The sequence below is a fragment of the Cupressus sempervirens genome, chromosome 7 (genome assembly GCF_028749045.1).
Source record: "Cupressus sempervirens isolate cs-2001-9-10 chromosome 7, ASM2874904v1, whole genome shotgun sequence".
NCBI classification, from domain to species: domain Eukaryota; kingdom Viridiplantae; phylum Streptophyta; class Pinopsida; order Cupressales; family Cupressaceae; genus Cupressus; species Cupressus sempervirens.
In genome coordinates, this window is record NC_143124.1 from 439,937,751 (window position 1) to 439,958,415 (window position 20,665).

Genomic DNA, 20,665 nt, shown 5'->3' on the forward strand with positions numbered 1-20,665 from the left:
GAATTCTGACCTCAAATACAAAGTATTAGCCTCTTCTCCTATAAAAGAACTTACAAACACACAGAGACTTGGAAAGAAAATACCAACTACTGTCAATGGTTTAACCTCCATGCACTTCCAAATATACAAAGCCCGAAATAATGTAATTTCTTATTATTATTCCCTTTGCAGTAGGTTTTCCGCCCACTAGGTATAGAGTCCAGCATTCGCCTAAAACAATAACTGAAATGACACTAAAACGAAAAGGTTTTTCAATGGTCTTGCAGATATTTAGTAGAGTATCCATTGTGAGGGAAGCCGCATTAAGCAAGGAAGATTGCGAGAATGGAAACTCTTTCCTCCTTTGTCTCTCCCAACTCAAGATATAAAAAGATTTAAAGAGACTCCTTGGCTTCCGTAACTTAAAGATTTTTTGTCAAATAAGAACACCAAGTGTTTAATCGGTTACAAACAAGGAACAAAATAAAAGACGGAAAAAAGAGTTGGAAGGTTATAATTCAAATATCATTCTAATTTATATTTACATACGTACATGTAAATATATTAGTGTGGTGATATCATTTTATTATATTATTATAATATAATGGTGCCACTTCATTTTTATATCTATATGTACGTATATACATATATATTATAATAATATGGTGAAAGATCATTTTAAATCCTTCGAGGTACATTTTATATTTCAGTTAAATTATTTTATATTTTAAATTATTTATTTAATAGCTCATGCGTTTTCATCGATTTTATCCTGATGTTCAAGTCATTAAATCCTCAACCATGGTGATTCATGATTCATACCCATTTGCCCCGTGATGGTGATGCTCCTGTGTCCAATTCTTTTCTGACAATGTTTTCACCCCTTCGATGTGCTTCCTACAAGGAAATTCTCCACATTTAAATCATATTACCCTAACAAGTTATTTAATCATAAATGATCATAACGGCTAACCATCTATTCAATTTCATGAATTCGTGATAAATAATTATAATGACTAACCATCTTATCATTTCGCAAGATTATAACAAATTTAACTGTCAACTGACTTTATGTAAACCATAATGGTTATATTTCAAATTAGGTCAAAAAATTGGGATGTAACACATTCATACATCATTGCAAATTTGCACATCTTGTGTCATGTTCTTTTGTTGGGAATTAATTATTCCACATTGGCTCTACTAAGATTGCACCTACGGTGCCGTGAGGATTGTGTTTTGATTCTTGCATACTCAGCATACTCCTCAATAGAAATTGCAATTTTGTACATGTTGCTAGAAGCTACAGGCGAAGGGCCTTGTCAAGCTATCCAGATTTCTTTGCACTTGAGGGTGATAATACTATATCAAGTTGTGTATTCTATCTTACCATTTTATTATATATGGACTCTAAAAGTTCTAGTTGAAAACTTAGAAACAAATGATGTTATGCATCATATAGAGCCAGACGGTTAGCTCTAAAAATGAATGCCTTGTTTGCATGAAATTGTAACATGAAGCCTGCATAAGGATCATATTTAGTTATTACATACTATTATGATTGTTCTTTCAAAACTTAAATCAGAATTTGAAGGATTTCTAACCCCGTGTAATACTTACACAGGGACATCCTCAATACGCCTCTGAGATAAGAGGAAGCACTCTCTCTGTGTTAAGAGAACTATAAATAATTTTCATGCACTCATTATATCTGTCATAACCCAAAGTAGGTAGAAAGTGATGGACTAAGATGAACCATGATTTTTCAAGGATATAGACAGTCATACTGAGATTCATCAAGGATGACCAATAAGGTCAAGATGAAGAGCATGGGCTGATGGAATATGAACAATGAGGTATACCTATAAGATAAAAAGAAAAAATTAGAATTTTCGATGAACAAGTAATAAACTTATTAAGTAATGTAGACTAAGTCAAATCATGGTAATCAAGGGGTACTATGTTGTTGTCAAGTAGAGCGATGGGTGATCGAACACTTAGTGTCCATTTACATCCCTGGCCATGGTAGGTTTAGTGGCATGCTTGTTGCTTGGATCACTAAAGGTTAGGGTTGCTAGGAGTTGGATAAATGGGTTGATGGGAAGAAGTTCATTTTTAACACCCGAATGCTCAGTGGTAGGATAGGGGTGTCCCATGCCTAATCTCGGGTAGGGAGGACCTTTCTCACTTGAGATTGTGTGGAGATACTTAAGAGCCCACGGTCAGGAAGTTAAGCCTTTGACAATGCTCCTCCTCTCAACCAGATGCCAAGACTTGCACAAAACAAGGATATCTTCCACATTCAAGTTATCTTCTTTAAAATGAAGTTCTTTACGTATTTCATTTCAATTGAAGATATGTGAGTAGATTATTACTATTAGATCAGTTACTCTATTTCCTTGTACTAGAATTCAATTATTCTATTATAGCCATTGAACCCTTCCATTTAAATGCGTAGAGTAGCTATTATAACTATTTCATATGAATATGAAGGATATTATTTAATTCGTTTATAATTAGTTGATTATTTAGGAGTGGTAAATTTAGCATGTTACACTCAACCAAACAACCAACCAGCTCAAGCACCTCAAGTTCACAACCATGCTGCTCCAACAAATTCTCTATTACTTGAATAATCCTCTAAAACCTAAGTTGTTGATTTGGGTGCGGATGTGGATGCGGGTGCGAGAATATATAAAAGAAATGGAAGAAATATACAAAATTAAATCATTTGATAGTATGATACTTCACCATTGATCAAGATATCTAATAAATATTAATAAGCCATATCATACACGTCTACGTTCACGATTCCAATGCAAAAACAGAAAATCACTACAATTACAAAATCAAATTTTAATTCATTATTCAATGTTGATCAATTAAGTATCATTTGTCACTAATCCAACCAAAAAAAGATATAAAGCACATGTTATTAAGTGCTTTTAAGTTGTTTTAAATGTCAAAATTTACATTTGGGCACGCAGATGCTCACAGAGGCTCCCGGATGCCCCGTGAATGCTCACAAGAAGTGCATCCATGGCACGTAGAAGCTTTTTGGATGCGTTACAATACATCCTAAGAGCATTTGGGTGCCCTGGATGCGCTTCCTATGAGCATCCAGAGAGCATCCGGGTGTCCTGGATATGCTTCCTATGAGTATCCACAGGGTATCCAGATCCTAATTAGCTTCCACCTCTAGGCCTGGGAGATGTGAATCGGTAAGTTAGTCTGAAATTTATATTACCTTTATCATCAACCTTTTGCATCAACAACATATTCAACAAGCTGGGCTTCTGTAGAAAAATTCAAATCTGGAAACAGAATGTTAAGAGATGTTGAAAATTGTGATCTTAGTTATGCCATGGCTGACCGCAAGCTAGCAAAGTTCACAAAAATGAACAAGCCCATCCAGTTGTGATTGTAAGCTTTCAGCAAAATGGGAGAGGCAAACATAATCAGCAAATTGAAGAATGGCTGGAAGCAACTCTTGTAGAATGCAACAATCAATCATATGAGAATGTGGCCAACAAACTCTTCCAACTTGCCAATGTAAAAGCTAGAGGGGATCAAGGAGACCCTTGTTTAACCTTAAATGTACTCACGAAGTCAGAAAGACCATGACAGGAACAAAATTCCCCAATAACTATGTCATAAAGCCTCCAAGCATGCAGTTATGAAAGAATATGTTGGTAAGAACCATTGGTAGAAAAAATTCTAGCCTTGGAAATGGCTGATTCTAAGATGGATGTTTTCAGTCAAGAAAGTAATAAATACTTATGGAGTGCAATACTGAATTAATTTTACCAAAAAAAGCAACGGTTCCTTTTCTCAATCTTTATATATTATTAAAACAAACCTTCCTTGCTTGCTCCTCCTTCTGTCTTGCTACTTTGATTTTCTCTGTTGACAACTCTATCTTCTTCCGTAAATGCTCAAGTGCTGATATCATGTAACATAAAAATGGAACTCAATAATGTGAACATTTTCAAATGTTGACTGTAATTTTTATCAGCAAAATGTTGAAAATTCTAACCAAAGGACTATAGAAATAGAATACATGTCAACTGATGGTACAGATCATCTATCTGTGTGATGAGTTCGAAGAAGTGAAGCCAAACCATACCTGCCTTCTTTGGACCTGCTGTTAGCTTCAACTCTAAAGTAAGTTTTTCAAACTCGCGCTCAACATCCCGAATTTTGGAGTAATTTTCTTGGATATACCTGTAAAAGGCATGGTCAATTATAAAAGGCAGACTTACAGGTATTTGGACTGAAGTTGTATCTGTTTTTACAATCTTCAAATTTAAACAGAGAGTAAATTGAACCTTCACAAACAATGACAAAAAATTATTTCAAGTGTTTTCTGTAACTCAAATGTGATGAAACAGGGGCCCATGAAGTAAATGACATGGTCAAACTGGAAAAGCAATGAAGCATTTATGTTATTCTTGTGCCAATTCAGGATAAGAAACGAGGAAGTTCAAACATCTGAAGAAAAGTGTTTAAAAGAATACAAAGCAAAGATCTAGCTAGGTCATACATGTCACATCGTTTTTTTCTTCTGTTCTTTTCACGAAGAGTGAAATGTAAACCTTTATTAAACATTTTGACAAAAAATGCTGATGATGCACCCATGTAACCATCCATGTACACAATAGCATCAAAAACATGGTGAAATAAGCATAACCAATTGGCTAATAGAAAGGGAAAAACATAAAACATTGAAGTGTGCTTTCTTTCCAATCATAGAGCATGAATCCATCTAAAAATATTTCTATTTAAGCAGCTTTTAAACTGTGTTGTTTGTAATGTCCCTTTTTTGGGGACATTAGAATTATTAAGAAGGAACGAATTTTCAATATTAAATTTGACTATGTTACTTGGAGATTTATTATTAAAGGTCAAATTAATATCTCATGTGGTCACAAGAGGACGAGGAGATATAACACGATTTATTAGGGAGAAGTTGAAGAGTCACCGTTGTGAAGATAAAAGGAGATGAGACTCATTCTTTTGGGTATGCTTGATTTTATTATTCAGTTCAGTTTTCTCTCTTGGAGAGTCTCAGAGAGCTTCAGCTTTCAGTTAGTTGGAGGACGTAGCCCCTCGTGCTAGCAAATAGTGGACGCAAACCCATTGTCCCGAGAAACATCACTTCGGTGTTTCATTCACGCCTACAAGTTCTTATCCTATCTTTCCAATCCGACTGTTAAATCTGTATTTAAGATTGGTTTCTGTGTACTGGTTATTGTATCGCTGTTGTATAATATAATAATGTTTTAGTCGTTGGTCATTATATTGCTGCTGTATAAGGCAATATTGTTGTTTAAGAAATTATGAGCTGCTGGTTTCATCTCATCAGTTTGTAATCCATGGTTATATGTTCGACATCTTGAATATTATCTTGGAAATAACGAACTGTTATCTTGTGGAGAAGTCTCTTGTTTTATTGTTGTCTCGTATTGCATGTTCTTATTACTAGATCTGAATATTATATTTATAAAGACGCTGGATATATGCCGGTTGGTCTTCTACTGTTTTCAGTTGTATCCGTAATACATCTGCAATTATTCAGTTTAAAGTATACTCAAATAGGGGAAAACAAGATAATATCCGGAAAGGGATATTACATTGTTTCATGTGAGTTTTCTAGAATCAACTGTGCACTATGTAGGTTCACAAAAATTTTGGGTTCGTCTGCAGGATCCATCATGAGGGTTAAAAAAGAAGCCCGTGCTTGATTTTTTCAAAAGCTGTAGCTCAAGGGCATTTGATTTATCTTCCAATTGATCAAGACTGTCATAAATATCTCAGTGTCATATATCCCACAGTTGATTTCAAAATGGATTGATTTTTTTGCCACAAAAACACATAGGTATTTGTTATGCAGCAACGTTAAACAGAAAGAAATAACTACCACAGTAAACAATTAGAAAAGCAAAGAAAATAATCAATTATGTCAAATTAAAGTAAAAAAGATGAAATACAGCTTACATTTTTCTATCATATTTCTTACATCTATCTAAAGTATTTTCTTTTTCTTACATCTATCTAAGGCATTTGCTTTTTACTATTTGAGAAACTGTCATAGTGTGCTGTTTCGTGTGAAGCTTCTAGACATCTACATAGTATGTAAGTTTACAGAAAATTCAAGTTTATCTGGAGGACAAGTGATTAGGGATAAGAAAAAATCCTTTCCTCAATTTCTCCAAAAGTTGCAATTTTGATGGCACTGGACACATCTTACAATGATATATGCAGTTGTTATACAGCAAATTAAAACTGAAATAAATAACTACCTTGACAAAACAGTGAGAGAAACATCAACACAATTTGTTTTCATTCAAAGACTTGAACTTGCCTGGAAGTTACCTTTCCAATGACATTATTTATCTTACTGTGATCAGGACTTTGGACGTAAGTGTCTCGGCACCATAATTTCTACCACATTTTGTTAGAGACATGATGTTTGCACAATCAATAGTGCAAGATGGTCCTTCTGGATTTACCTGCATAGTTATTTTTAGCATCAATGTTTCAGATCACAACCCATGTTCCTTCATCAAGATTATCAAGTTCTTCCTCATCCTGATGAAGGATCACCGGGTGTGATTATCAGCCCTCGTCCTTATAAAGGATCACTAATTGTGATTAGCAGCGCTCACAAAAATGAAAGATTACCAAGTGTGATCTAAAATGTTGATGCCAAAAATAATTTTACGGTAAATTCAGATGCCCTATCTTGCACAACATTTCATTTAAAATTGAGTCTCAATTCCCCTAGTGAGATAATCATTTGCTAGATATTTCTCAACCAAATTCCTGTCAAGCAATTCTATTTCTGATACAAAACTTTCTATCTTACAAACGTTTACATTACTGTACAAGTTCACTCAATTACACATATTATCTAGCCTTCCAAATAAATCTAATTCAGTTTTATTTGCAATGTTACCTTCTGAGAAATATTATTTTGAGCAGGTCAAGGCAAAAGACATTTCCCTTATTCAGTATGCCATTTAGAGTAATATATCACAACTAATGAGTTTTTTGTGTGCCTTCTATCCAACATGGTATTTATGTTTAATTGTTGTAAGGTAATTAGAATATTTTTCAATCAGTTTTGAAGAAAACTGCTAATAATGCACCCATTCAACCATCCATCCACACATTGGTGTCAAAAAAATAGATACTGACTAAAATAAAGAGAATTTATTGCCTAGAGAGTAGGAATTTAGAAACTATTGCTAAGATTAGAGCTTGTGTGCTTATGCTTGGTGTTGGTTGTGATAATTTGATACTCCAAATATTCAACTATTTCTTTTCTGTTGTAAGGAGCATTCATGCTAATAATATTATAACAGATGCAGGAAATCATGTCTTTGTTAGTCAATGAGAGTGAAGATGTTCCTTGTACTCTCTTATCAGTTTTATTGGAAAAGTTGCAGAAAAAAAGGCAAAGAATTGTTATCAGTTGCAAATGTGTTCGCTAAAATAATTGGTAGTCAGTGTGAACAAAGGTGGAAACTAAATTTGACAGTGGTGCATAAGTAAGATGGAAAGAAGTTCACAGCAAAAATTTATGATGTAGAACTGAAATGCAGGCATGATGAACATTCAGAAGTCTCTTGTGTATTGAAATATGTCACATCCCTAGAGGCATATAGTGTGAAGTCCAAAAGATGAGTCCACTGAAGGTTTTTCTGTTGGAAATGATGAAGGAAGCTAGCTAAAGAAATCAGAACAACAAATACTCATGAGCCCATGCATCATTTTTGTGAGGATCAGAAGTTGAAAAAGTAAAACATAAGCCAAGTGACTTTGCTTATTTGGATCAAATCCCTAGGGAATCACAGGAGCTGAAGAATCAATTCTTGGTCACAGAAGAGAAACAGGACAAGTCTTAGCAAGAGTTGATGGAACACACAAATTTATTGAAGATATCATCTGGAAAGCCCAAATTGAGAAGACAGAAAGGAATAGGCAGAGGCTCCACAATATAAGACATACAAACAGTCTAAAATATTTGGAAAATAGTGAAATCAGATTTCTTACACTTGCTATCAGACAGGGATCATAAGCTCAAGTTTGCAAAAGAGACCCTTGATGCATTGAAAGGAAAAAGAAAAAGGAGTTGATGAGCTCACCTTTGAGCTTAAATCAACTAAGCATTTTCTAGGAAGTGTCCAAATGACAGTTCTAGAAGCAAAGAATCAACTTGATGTTGCAGAATAATTCAGGAAGCAAGATAATGAGAAAGATAAAATGAAATCAGCCATGTAATTGAAGAGTTTGATATCCTCCAAATATATTTTGATTCAGAACAATTTCCAAAGAAATCAGAAGTTGTGTGTATAGGGTTGGGTCAATAGGATGATTGGTTGGAGCAAGAAGATAGAAATATTTTCAGCTTTTTGATAATCGACTATTCGAGATGTATGCAGAGTCACCCTTCGAAAATCTACTCTAAGTTGGATGAAGGACACTTCCAGACTCGGATAACACAAGTGATGAAAATAATAAGACATGGAATCCAAGTGGTGTGCAGTGATGAGGTGGTATCAATTGATTTGCATAAGGAACTACCAAAGGTTGTTGATGGTACGCAGATGAAGAGGGATTCTTCCTCGGACCAGTTACTTAATTCACATGAAGCTTTGACTGCGGACCAGAGGTCTAATCAGAATGAAGTGCAAAATATTAAGATCAAGCACGATCAATTTCTTGTCATGAATCTTCTTGCAAGAGCACTTGATGATGGGCGAAGCACAACATTGGAGGTTTTGTACCGAGATTTTAAAATTAATGCTGTTGTTTCCTTAGTGACTAACAAACATATGATTGCACTTGTGTGCTTACAAATGGATTGAAGAGAAATTTTAAGCAATATTTTGAGAATTTCTCATGCGGTGACTCTTGAGAAGGCAATTTCAGAAAATAGAATGATCAGATTTCTCATGGCTTGTCTCAAAACATTGTCACTGGCAGTGATCGGGACAGCCACTTCCTCGACATATTTAGTAAGAATTGTTCAAATTAGCCAGAACAGAATTAAATCCTGGCACCAGCTATCATCTAGGAACAGATGGGCGGACGAAAAATGTTTAACAAGTGGTTAGAGGGGTACTTAAGAAACTATTACACAGGATAATAAGGAGGATGGGTTAAATGGATACGCTTGAGACAAAAATGTTACAATACAAACCATCTTATGTCAATAGGAATGAACCCCTTTCAAGCCCTATTTGGATACAAGGCAACATCCTTTGGAGATTTGGTCCGATAAGAACGTTGTGTACCAAGAGCTAGAGATTTCATGTAGCAGAATGTGGACATCATGAATTCACTCAAAGACAATCTACATCAAGCACAAAACCAGCACCAAATATACACCAATAGAAAAAGGACTGAGCGCATGTTGAGATTGGGGACATGATCTTTTGAGATTGTAGTCATACAAACAATTGTCCATCAAAGCCAATGGCGATGAAAAACTGAAGCCTCAGTTGATAAAATAAAGGAAAGTAGGGGAAGTGGCTTATGAATTGGAGCTTCCCACCAATAGCAGGATTCATAATGTGTTTCATGTACCACGCCTCAAAAGAGTGTTGGGGCAACATGTCATTCCTATTGGCATACCTGATCTAACAAGTTGTTGATGGAGAGAACTATGGATTACATGATAATCAATTCTATTGTTTGTCATTGATGTCAAACTATTTGGCATATTGTTTTGACTTGTTACCATATCATCAGATGAATACTATACAAGGATGTTGAGAAGGGCACATAGATATGACTATAAGGGACTTATCGAGTAACAGGTTGGAACAAATAGTGGGAAGTAGTTTAGTGGTTGGATTGCTTATCGGAGAACATATCCTACCAGAGGACATATCTTATTGGAGACTCTAAGTCTTATCAATGAAAGGGATAAGGAACCTTATCAAAGCAAAGAATATCTTATTGGGGTTAAGGGTATAAGGTATAAGAAAGTCAAAGTCAGTATTAGAGGTTGAAAAGAAAAGCAAGCTGACACATTCAGAATAGAAAAAAAAATGACACAATAATCGAGGCAGAGAAGATTGTTCAAGAAGCTTTAGATAACAATGTTGCACTGACAAAAAAGATGTGATATGAAATTGTGATTGTTGGATCTAGGTTTAGGTTTTTATGTTTTGGAGAACATCTACATGAGGGAAGAAACGAATTAGGTATCATGACTAAGGATATTGTGGCTAAGAAGGACAAGTGAATAAGTGGACATAGCTATCAAAGCATAGCAGCAGTAATCAGGTTGCGATCATATTTGAGAATAGAAGGACAATGGTACGAAATTACATTATGGAGCTTTAATGGATATGATATAGCGAGATAGTGCAAACTACGGATCACTTTGTTGTTGTTACTTTCTTATCATTGTGACAATTGAAATCTCTTAAAAGGGTGGCCCTAATCGGTCTATCGTAAATTCTTTAACAAGGTAGCATTCTTAGATTAGAGTGATAAAATCCTTTAACAAGGTTACACCTAACAAGTCTAGAGGAAAATCCTTTAACAGGGTAACACCTAACAGTGTTTTTGTAATCCTTGACTGGGCAGGCTCCTCACAGAGCATATTTCAGAAGAGTACAAATATATGTGAGCATTGATCTCACATTGTGGATTTCACCCAAATCAGATTTCCACGAGATAAATACAAGAGTTATTGTGTGTGAATGTTTTACTGTTATGAATGAATGTTTAATGAGTAATTAACCAATAGTGTTGTTATAGGTAGAACTGAATCTTATCGGTAACAATACTGAAAGTTGATAAATTGTTTTAACTAGTGATTACTGATTCACCCCCCCCCCAATAATCAATCCTATACCTGCAATTGGTATCAAAGCTTAGGTCCATGACTTGGAAGCTTAACTGCTTAGGGAAAAGATCTCAAGATGTATAGGAAGGATACACCAAAGGTTGACAAGTATGAGGATGACTTTGGAATGTGGCCTAGCAAGATGAAATTACACTTATCAAGACTTGCAGAAAGCGCAGATGAATATCTTACCAGAGAGTATGTGGAGTCGACCGGTATACTTGATGAGGTACAGAAAAGAGAAAAGTTAATTCATAAAATGGTAATGATAGAGTTGGCTAGTGCTTTGAAGAACTTTGAGTATGTTGATATCCAGAATCTACCTAGAGCCAAGTAGATGTGGGACAAACTGCTACAAGTACTATTATGGTAAAATAATGAATGTGTTATTAAACAAAGATCATATATGATCTATATATACAAGTATACACTAGAATGTTTCTATAACAAACAAACAGAGAGAAACAGAAACATCTGAAAAGAGAAAGAGAAAGTTTCCATATTGAATAGAAAGAGACTATGGAAACATAGAAGAAGAGTGACTGTTAAAAATAGAAGTAAATCTACCAAAGAAAGAGAAACAAAATTAGAGAGATTTTACTCCGATACCCTCTCTTAATGGTCAATCTAACTTCAAAACAAAAAAATTGTAGGAGAATCTTCAAAAGGTATAACGCGTGGACTTGGGTTGATCAGTGAGCTCTAGATGTTCTTGGCTTGTGGCTGAGACCCTCCCTACTTCAGTTGGCCAGAAGCAATGCGAGTCCTGCATTCTTGGATCACATGACCAAATTTGTAGCAATAGTTGCACCAGATTTGCTTCTTCTTGGAGCTATTCTAAGACTGAACATATGACTGAGATGGGTCTTGTTAAACAATTGGGCTGAGAATGCTTGTTCAAAGGAGGATGAAGGGGCATTACTACCAAACTATTGTTTCCAACGGTCTTGATGTAGAAGTTTGGTGCACAAATTTGGAAATTCGGGGTCAACATTAGTTGCAGTAATGTTGAGCGTCTCAATAAAGTGCTCATAGAATAATGGTAGACTTTTCAAAGTAATGACCACTATATCCTCTTCCTCCATTGTATAGCCAATGGCCTCACGTTGATCTCTGATGTCCTTTATCTTTAGAAGATGTTCATCTAAGTCACAAAGTTCGAATTCGAATTCGAGTTCGGCAACCATAAAATTCGGACAAAATTCGACAAGAGCATAAATTCGGAAAAAAGTTCGACGTTATATATATATATAAGTAAAATAACAAAATATTTAAACTTTGTTAAATAGGTTTAAAATCATTATAAAAAGATTGAAACATTTATAAAATATCAATTACGCTTAAATTATATGATTAATTATTGAATAATATAATTTAATATATATAGAATAAATGAGCAATATATTTTATCATTGTTAAATAGTTTTAAATTCATTTCAAAAACATTGACACGTTTAAAAAATATAAGATATTTTTAAGTTTATGATTAAATTTTTATTAATATAAATTTAATATAAAACATAAAATTATAACAATTTAATATTCTAATTTTGTTTAAACAAAACTAAATACCAAAAATGAAAAACTATATGACAATATTAAACTTCAAATAAATCGCAAACAATGATAAAACCTAAAACAATAACAATAGTAATAACGCCTAACTATGTTGGCCCACATAAAGTTTGTCTAGCATCGCATTCGGAAAACGTGAGGCGCTTAAAAAAACTGGATAAGCGTTGGAATAAGCATTGGTTCTCAGCTTCTATTAAGCCTCCCACGAGTTTTTACAGTGAAGTCGAGAGCTTCCAGATGCAGCTACATGCAGAAGCAGATGGACTCCAAAAAGCAATGAAAATAGTTGTTGGCCTTTGGTTAAATAACACATTCACTGTTGCCTCTCGACTGCAATATATGATAGCTTCAACTAGGGTAGCCAATGGTGAAAAGGAGAGACCCCGAGCAGCATTGTATAGAAAAATTGTAGTCAAAAACCTTTAACAATAGTATTTCAAACTCCTAAAATCTGTTATAAATTTTTTGCCTTGATGAAAAAGCCCGTCCTCATTTCCGTACGAACACAAGTCGATTTTTAACGAATTTTATGGAAACTTTTGAAGTTCGCCCAAATTCGAATTTCATGCATGAAATGCGGCGAACTCTGTGACACAGATGTTCATGTAAGGACATGTGCTCATCCATAATAATAGAGAATAGTTGATTCTTCAAAAAGAAGGTTTTGCTCTTATCTGATGTCGTGGAGATTCTTCAGTATTTTCCAGACCTCTACAATTGTCTTGCCAGACGGGAGGCAGCTAATCATTAGTAACTGAAAGCTTAATAAGCATAACCACTTCACAATTACACTCATCAAACTTCAATAGCATCAACTGTGGTAGGAGAAGTCTCGGTACCCAGAACAAACGCCTCGAGGCAACGGTACTCAAAGATCGCCATCATTCTCTATTTCCAAGTGTTGTAGTTCTTTCCATTGAATTGTTGACTGCCTTCCAAGAGAATATTAATGAGAGATGCCATGACACGTTTTTTGATGCAAAAAAATGTGAATGTCATAAATGGCATGAACTTTGAGGCAAATTGATGAAAGACCCAAAAAAAATGAAAGGACACCTAGAAGAGATCTTGAAAAACTCAGATAGAATCTAAAATTATCACTTCATCATTTAGCAATTCTTATTTCAACCCCAGCTTTCCATCCTCTCCTGTTTTGGAAATCCTCTTCTTTGGTGTCTTGACTTTGTAGTAGTTGAGTTATTTGTCTTATCACCTTCATCATTTGAGATCCCTTGTCATCTTCATCCTCGTGATGGACCTTCCACATCCTTGATTTTAACCTGCTTAGCCTTGATCTTCTTTCATCCTCTTGACTTTCATATTGTTGGGCCTTTCTTGTTAATCTTTCTTCATGCTTCTCTTTTTTTGTCCATCACTCCATGCACCTCCTTTACTTTCCTCGCATAAATAAATTATTTGTTGCAACTTGCCTTCTTCATGGTCTATGAATTCCTCTTGTCCTTGAACTTGAACTTGTTTGTGAATTCCATCTTGTCTTTAAACCTGAACTTGTCCTCATGTCCCAGCTTGATGAAGACTTCGTCTTGAAATAATTTTCAAGCTTAATCTTTGAATTTCATTCTTTTGTCCAGGCTTCCTGGTCATCTTGAAGTGTTATCCTCCTTTGACCTTGTTCTCCTTGAACTAGCCCTTTTTACCTTCTGATCAGTCAATATCCTATATGAAGCTTGAAGATAGTATTATGCAAAAAAATCCGATGGAGACCAAATGAATTTCAGACTTACCATCCCTGGTTTTGCTAATAATTTGAGACTTTACAACTAAGAAAATTAGAGAATTAAAGGTTGTGAAAGAATTTTAAGTCTGAAAGCCTGAGGACAAGATCTGAAGATAAGTCCCACAAACTCATACAATCAGACTCAAACCTTGCAAAATACAATATAGGCATTAACTCTAAGGTCTGGTAATGAAGACAATACTTTAAAGTCTGATTGGTTCTTTTATACCATATTCCAAAGACACCTTACACAGTCAAGATTTAATCACTTAAACTCAGAAAATCAGACTACAAATCTGGAAAAGTGTGTGTCCTAATGAAGCTATTTGAAACTTAGAAATGGAAACCAAACCTTTCACCACAAAATATGGGTCTGATTTCTGAGAGCAAAGTCAGAAACAAGCTTTTTGGATGACTTCTCTCTTAAACCAATTGATTTTCCTTGCAAGAAATGGTTCTCCTTGCACCCTGTGGTGAATTCAAGTAAAGACAAGCTTTTGTGATTTTTCTGTTTTTTTCTGAAAATAGGAACTCTTGAGAGTTTTCAGACTTAAGTGTGAGATTTATAGCCTCTTAACTCTTTTATCACTGCTCAATAAGCTTCATCTTCACCTTTCCAGAATCGTGCCTCTTCCTTTATCAGAATAATTCAGATCTCCGTCTAAAGACAAGTGGTTTGCAGCATACTGGACGTTATCAATAATTTTCTGTTTTTAAATCTGCAAAATCATCAGATGGGAGTTTGATTTTGGGTCCTTAAGACCATTTGCATCCTTTGAGGCACCTACGATTTCCTTCATCACCTCTTGCAATTTCTTGTTACTTATATTTTTTCTTCATTTGATTGCCCAGATTCGAACTTCCTCTCCTAAAATTGCTACTTGCCAATGGTTTTTTCTTGATCGATTAACCTTCTTTGCCACCTTTTGACTTTTAATCTTAAGTCAACTACTTACATTGTATTTTCTTGCCGCTGTCTGGTGGTCTTTTAAAGTGTTTTAGGTTTGGGTGAACTATCTCCAAAACGGAAGTGGGAAAATAGATTGTTGCCTGTTAAAACCTAGGAATCTGCACACATTAACTTGTATTTAATTTCCTTTGATTTGCATTTAATTTCATTTCCAAAAGTTCACCAAGTTTTTAAGGGGAGAATCCAATCAATGCCCATAGGGACAACCTCGGCCCTATTTTAAATCAATCCTTAAACTTGCAGTCCCATTGTGGAAATTCAATGCTCATAGGGAATAATCCATGTTGTAGTTCATTTAACTCCCCAATAGAGAATCAATCCTCATTGGGACAAGCAAGTCCCTTTTTAAAAAAATTGATTTGTTTGTTCATTCATTCACCAAAGGGGAAATTCAACCCTTATAAAGACACTCACTTTGCTTGTTGCTTACTAAGCAGGAGGAAAATGAACCCCTATAGAGGCAATATCAATCCCAACACTTTGTCTCCTCATTTGCTCATCATAGTCAAGGGGAAAATTGACCCTAATAGGGACATGTGGAAATCCTATAAGGACGAGGAGAAGTGGAAATTCCTTGTTATTAAGGACAATTTGGGTCCTTTACTCTTCAAGTGGAAAATTGGCTTCATAGTGACAAAGTAGAAATTCTATGTTCACAAGACTAGTGGAAATTAGTGAAAATTCCATGTCCATAAGAACTTTCCACTTCCACTCTAAAATATTGTAAGTGGCAGCCCATTGGAGAAATGGCCTTCATAGGGACAAAGTGGAAATTATATGGTCATAGGATTTGGTGGAAATTCCATGTCCATAAGGACTTTCCACTTCCACTCTAAAAATATTCTAAGTGACAACCCATTGGAGAAATGACCTTCATAGGGACAAAATGGAAATTCCTTATTTATAGGGACTTTCCACTACAGCTATATCCCATTTTTCTCTAAGTGTCTAGCTAATGGAAAAATGACCTTCATAGGGACTATTGCATTTTGACTTCGTTCCTCATGCGAGAGAAGAAATTCAACCTCCATAGGGACAAATGGGATTTCCAACATGATTGCCACATGTTCTAGCCTCTCTAGAGTAGAAATTTGACCCCTATTTGGCATATTGGGCTTTCAAAATTAGATTTTAACTGTCCTTGTTTTCCAAGAGTGGAAAATCAACTTTGCTGGGACTTTGCACTTCTTTCACATGATTTCAACATTCTTGTCCAACTTAACAAGTAAAATGAGGCATTATAACATCATGAAGACCATTTGTCTAGCCAAAACACCCCGACACTTACGAATTTTCCCATAGAACTAGAACAACTTTATAACTTGACCCTAGTGACCACAAAAATTTATGACTTGCCCACATTTTCAAGCTTGCAAATCTAAGGGTTAAATCACTTCTCAATGCAAAACTGAAGCTTTTGAAGCTCAAACTGATTCTATACTACCAAATAAAGATGGGGTCCCCATGTGCAATGTGGTGATCATGTGAAAAGGTCACAGCATGATCTTTGTGTTAATCTTGGTTGTTTTACCCACGGATTTCCTAGGCTACTCCTTGCATTGTATTCCAAAATGATTACATTGAGTTCATTGTCGATTTTTTGCACACCACTAAGGTGAGGATTACCTAATTCCTTGCATAGTTCAAAATGCCATTAAAGAGCTTGAAGGTAAACAACAACTAGAGAGAAAATGGTTTTCTTCACATTTCCAGGTAGGAAGGCCATGTGATGATGATGCCAGCAGATATTGAAGCCATTTATATCGTAGGTGACCATGAATCATCTCCCTAGGCTACTCAGCTGTGTTAAATGGTGTATAGTTCTAATTTTTCATTGTTCAATAAAAGGGCAGTTAATAGGTTGTAAAGTGAATGACAAGAAGAGGTAACTTCTAGGCTATTAAGGTTCAATTCCAAAGAGGGTTTCAGATATGTTTGTATTGTATCAATCTGGGTTTTAACCCAAGTATGTTATATGGTATTGCAATCCTAGAAGAATGAGTTAAACATGCATTCAACATTATTTGAGTGTCTCCATGTGTATTGCATGCATCTCTAAAGGATCCATTGTTCTTCTCAATCACATCCTACAACTTGGGTGTTGTTAGCTTTGATTAGTTGGTCATTAAACAATACTTGATAAGGTTTTGTAAGGTGTCTTTTCAGATTAATACAAGAGATGTATGGGTTTACTTATATTGAATATCTAAGATAGACTCCATTAGTATTGTTCAATTTCATTAATTCTTAAAATCATCAATGCCATCTTGATTAAAGTCTTGCAAAGTGGATTTTAGTTGTTTCATTCTTTGATTTGCAAAACCTTCAAACTTTATTTGCCCAACTAAATATACACACCTATCTAATCTATGCTCAACCTCCAAACTCTCCAAAACACCTTAATGTAAAACAATCATATTTAAGCATCATTTCAATTTGCGTTGATCTTGTCTCATATGCTATCATGTGTATAAACTTAATAGGGTTTACCACATCCTTAGACACTCCACATCACTACTTATATGCTTTGAGAAAGCGTCGGACCTTGTATGGTAAATGTCCATTTCTTGAAATTATACCAAAAAAATCTTGTGTGTGTGTGTGTGTTTGGGGGGGGGGAGGGCGCGCTTGGTCTCGCACAGCCAGAAGTTAGAAATGGTCTTACCTGTCTTAGAAACCAATTCATTATTGTGAGATCTATGTCCTAGTTTGACACCCCTGTTGCTTTGTAGAGGATCTGACTTTAGGGATTCAGAACCTAGAACTATGAAAACCAACAGTCCATGGAAGGGGCTTCATGATATAAAATCCTGGAGAGAGAAGGTCCAATGATATGGGGATAAAGATATGACAAAATAATTTGGAATCCTGTCTTGAAAAGTAGGAATCCCTATTATTCTCAATTTTCAGCCATTGCTTATGGAATTGTTAATAGGCACATAATGAATTTTGGGTAAACATTAGTAGGGAATTTTTCCCTTTTAAAATTTATGATGCTGGGATGCAGTGATTCAGGTTTTAAACAAATCATACTGCCATCACCTTCCCAGAATTTCTTAACTACAATTTTTACTATCAGCTGCTCTAATAAGTTCTTGGGACCACCAGACTGTAAAATGTTCCTAGTCCTAATTTTCCTTAGTCGTACCTGCTGAGACATTTTAGGTAGCCCCACTCCAAGGAACCATAACCTAAAGTACACGTAGAGGATAAGCAATATTGCAAGTAAAGGATTTTTAGAGAATAGAAAACCTTGCCCACAAATCTAAACCCTGTGTTTTGGTCCATGGACAATATACACATGGCCTTGAATATTTAGGCCTAAGTTGGCATTCATAGTTTCTCTTAAAACTTTCTATTCATTACTATGCCCTATATCATACATGTTTCATCATAAATATAGCTCTGTTCATTTCCAGTTTCAGTAGATTGAATTTGTTTTCTCGACACTTACATTCCATCAGTTACATTCAAGATAATGGCAATTTCGGATTTTCCAGTGCCTAATATCCAGATTATGGCAATTTCAGAGTTATTCTCAGCTTTGTTTTAGGTTTCTACGTCTATTTCTAAAATTTTAGTTTTGAAAATATCTAGTTGTTTCAGTGTTTCTAACCAAAGTTGAACAAGATTAAGATTAATATATAGTACCTTAGCTTATCTGAGAAGGATTTTGAATTCAACATTTTATTAAAATAAATAAATAGCAGAACACAATGAAGCCATTCATGGCAAAGACATTTACGAGTCCATGAACAAAGCCAGCACCCTCAAAGAGAGGCGTCACACAACTCCAGACAGCAACGCACACGGCCATACTTTAGCTATAGATGAAAATAGATTGGCAATTATGGGTGAATAACTGAGACAGCATAATGGCATCTAAAAGCTGTAGTCAAGAGCGAAGCTTGAAAATGATTTCTCCCCGTCCAAACCACAGTGCCTCTGCTTCCGCTACTGCAGCCTCGATTCTAGGCATTGTACTAAATGATCCAGCATTTAATTGCCTCCGATTGATCAAAGTGTTGGCTTCCGACATGTTAGAAATTGCTTTCTACATCTCTATTGGCAGCTAATTTGAGAAATTGGGCCGAGATTTGACTCATTTCATCGACAGTTAAAACTCTTTGCAAAATGAATTTGTTGCTATTCCAAAATAAAAACAACTTTATAAACTGTCTCTGCGAAAGAATTTTACAGAAAGACTTGTGATGAATGCTAATTTCGTTCATAGAGTGTCTCCGCGTTTACATAGCAATTTACATTCTGTATATGTGTCATGCAACATTCTGCGGCAAAAGGCTATGTTAGCTGAGGTGAAGAGAACTCGAATACATACTTCTTCAATTGCAGCTCCTTCTCCTCCAACACCTGAAAACAGGCATTATTAAGATATATAGATCCCTAAATTTTCATTCTCAGACAATGCTTAAACAAATTGAATATCAAATCAATGTAACTCGATGAAGCAAAAAGCAATGTGTGGGCGTGAGATCTGACCTTTTCAGTGTAGGAAATGTGGGGTAGATCTCCTGGAACAGAATCATCTCCAACTCCAGCTGAGGAATTGGGCTGAGGCTGAGGTTGAGATGCATTGGCTCCCATTCGCATTCCCACTGCTCTGCTAGTCCCCTCTCTCTCTCACACACACACACCGAAATTTAAACCGTGGATGAATCGACGCTGTAATTGTTAAGCGGACGTGGTAGTCTTGGTTTTGGATGCCACCAAGGTGAAGGGGATCAAACCTGTCTCCGGTTGCTAATTATTTTCCCATGTTCTTTATAAGCACAAAATTAGCGGGTATCGAAGCCGGCTCCAGTCCAACCCCGTGTGACCTTCAAGTGTACTATGGGATGAGGATGCATCATTCATATGCAAATATTGAAAAATATTTAATGTTTGATATATTATTAAAAACAATATTAAGAAATAGATAAAGAAATATTATTTATTTATAATATTTTAATAAATAAATAAATAAAATTTCTATTAGATATAAGAGTTTCAGAACAAAAAGAGCAACCAAAGTACCACCACAAAAATCAACAAGAAGGCCAAGCCTCACTAAGGAAGAACAGATTCAGCTGTACAACATAACAAAAAGAGAAGAAAGACTAGCTAACTAAGAACATCATAGTAATTGACCACCCAGACAGTCCAACCTAAGGGACCCTCCATCCAAACGACGCTTTTACGTTCTTGAATCTGCATCAGCCTGAATAAATCATCCTTTCTAGCATTCACTTTCTTACGAATTTCTCTATTTAGCCCAATGGAAAAGCTTGCAGATCATCCAAAGTTCTACACCATTGGTATCCATGCTTAAAAGCAGCATGCCCATCATGAAGGAACCGTCTCATCTTGTCTCGCTCAATCAGCATAGTAGCTTGCACCTGCAAAAAAAATTTAAAATAAGTGAGCTTTCGAAAAAAATCAGTAAGGTCCCTTGGCTTACCTTGGTATCTTTCCTCATTCCTACATTTCCAGATCTGCCAGAGAATGTTAGATGACAATATATTCCAAAATAAATTGG

General features: G+C 35.5%; 1 protein-coding gene across 1 annotated transcript in view; it reads right to left on the minus strand.

The window, feature by feature from the left end:
• LOC149547476 (junctophilin-like protein) overlaps nucleotides 1–19,884 on the minus strand; it is a 62,885-nt gene extending 43,001 nt beyond the window's left edge. The window contains exons 1-4 of the mRNA XM_089791660.1: nucleotides 19,630–19,884; nucleotides 19,469–19,500; nucleotides 4,106–4,203; nucleotides 3,839–3,921 (exon numbers count right to left, since the gene is read on the minus strand). Of these exons, the coding sequence (XP_089647786.1) occupies nucleotides 3,839–3,921; nucleotides 4,106–4,203; nucleotides 19,469–19,500; nucleotides 19,630–19,740 (324 nt within the window). The 5' untranslated portion in view covers nucleotides 19,741–19,884. The remainder of the gene's footprint in view (nucleotides 1–3,838; nucleotides 3,922–4,105; nucleotides 4,204–19,468; nucleotides 19,501–19,629) is intronic.
• Between the last annotated feature and the right edge of the window lie 781 nt (nucleotides 19,885–20,665).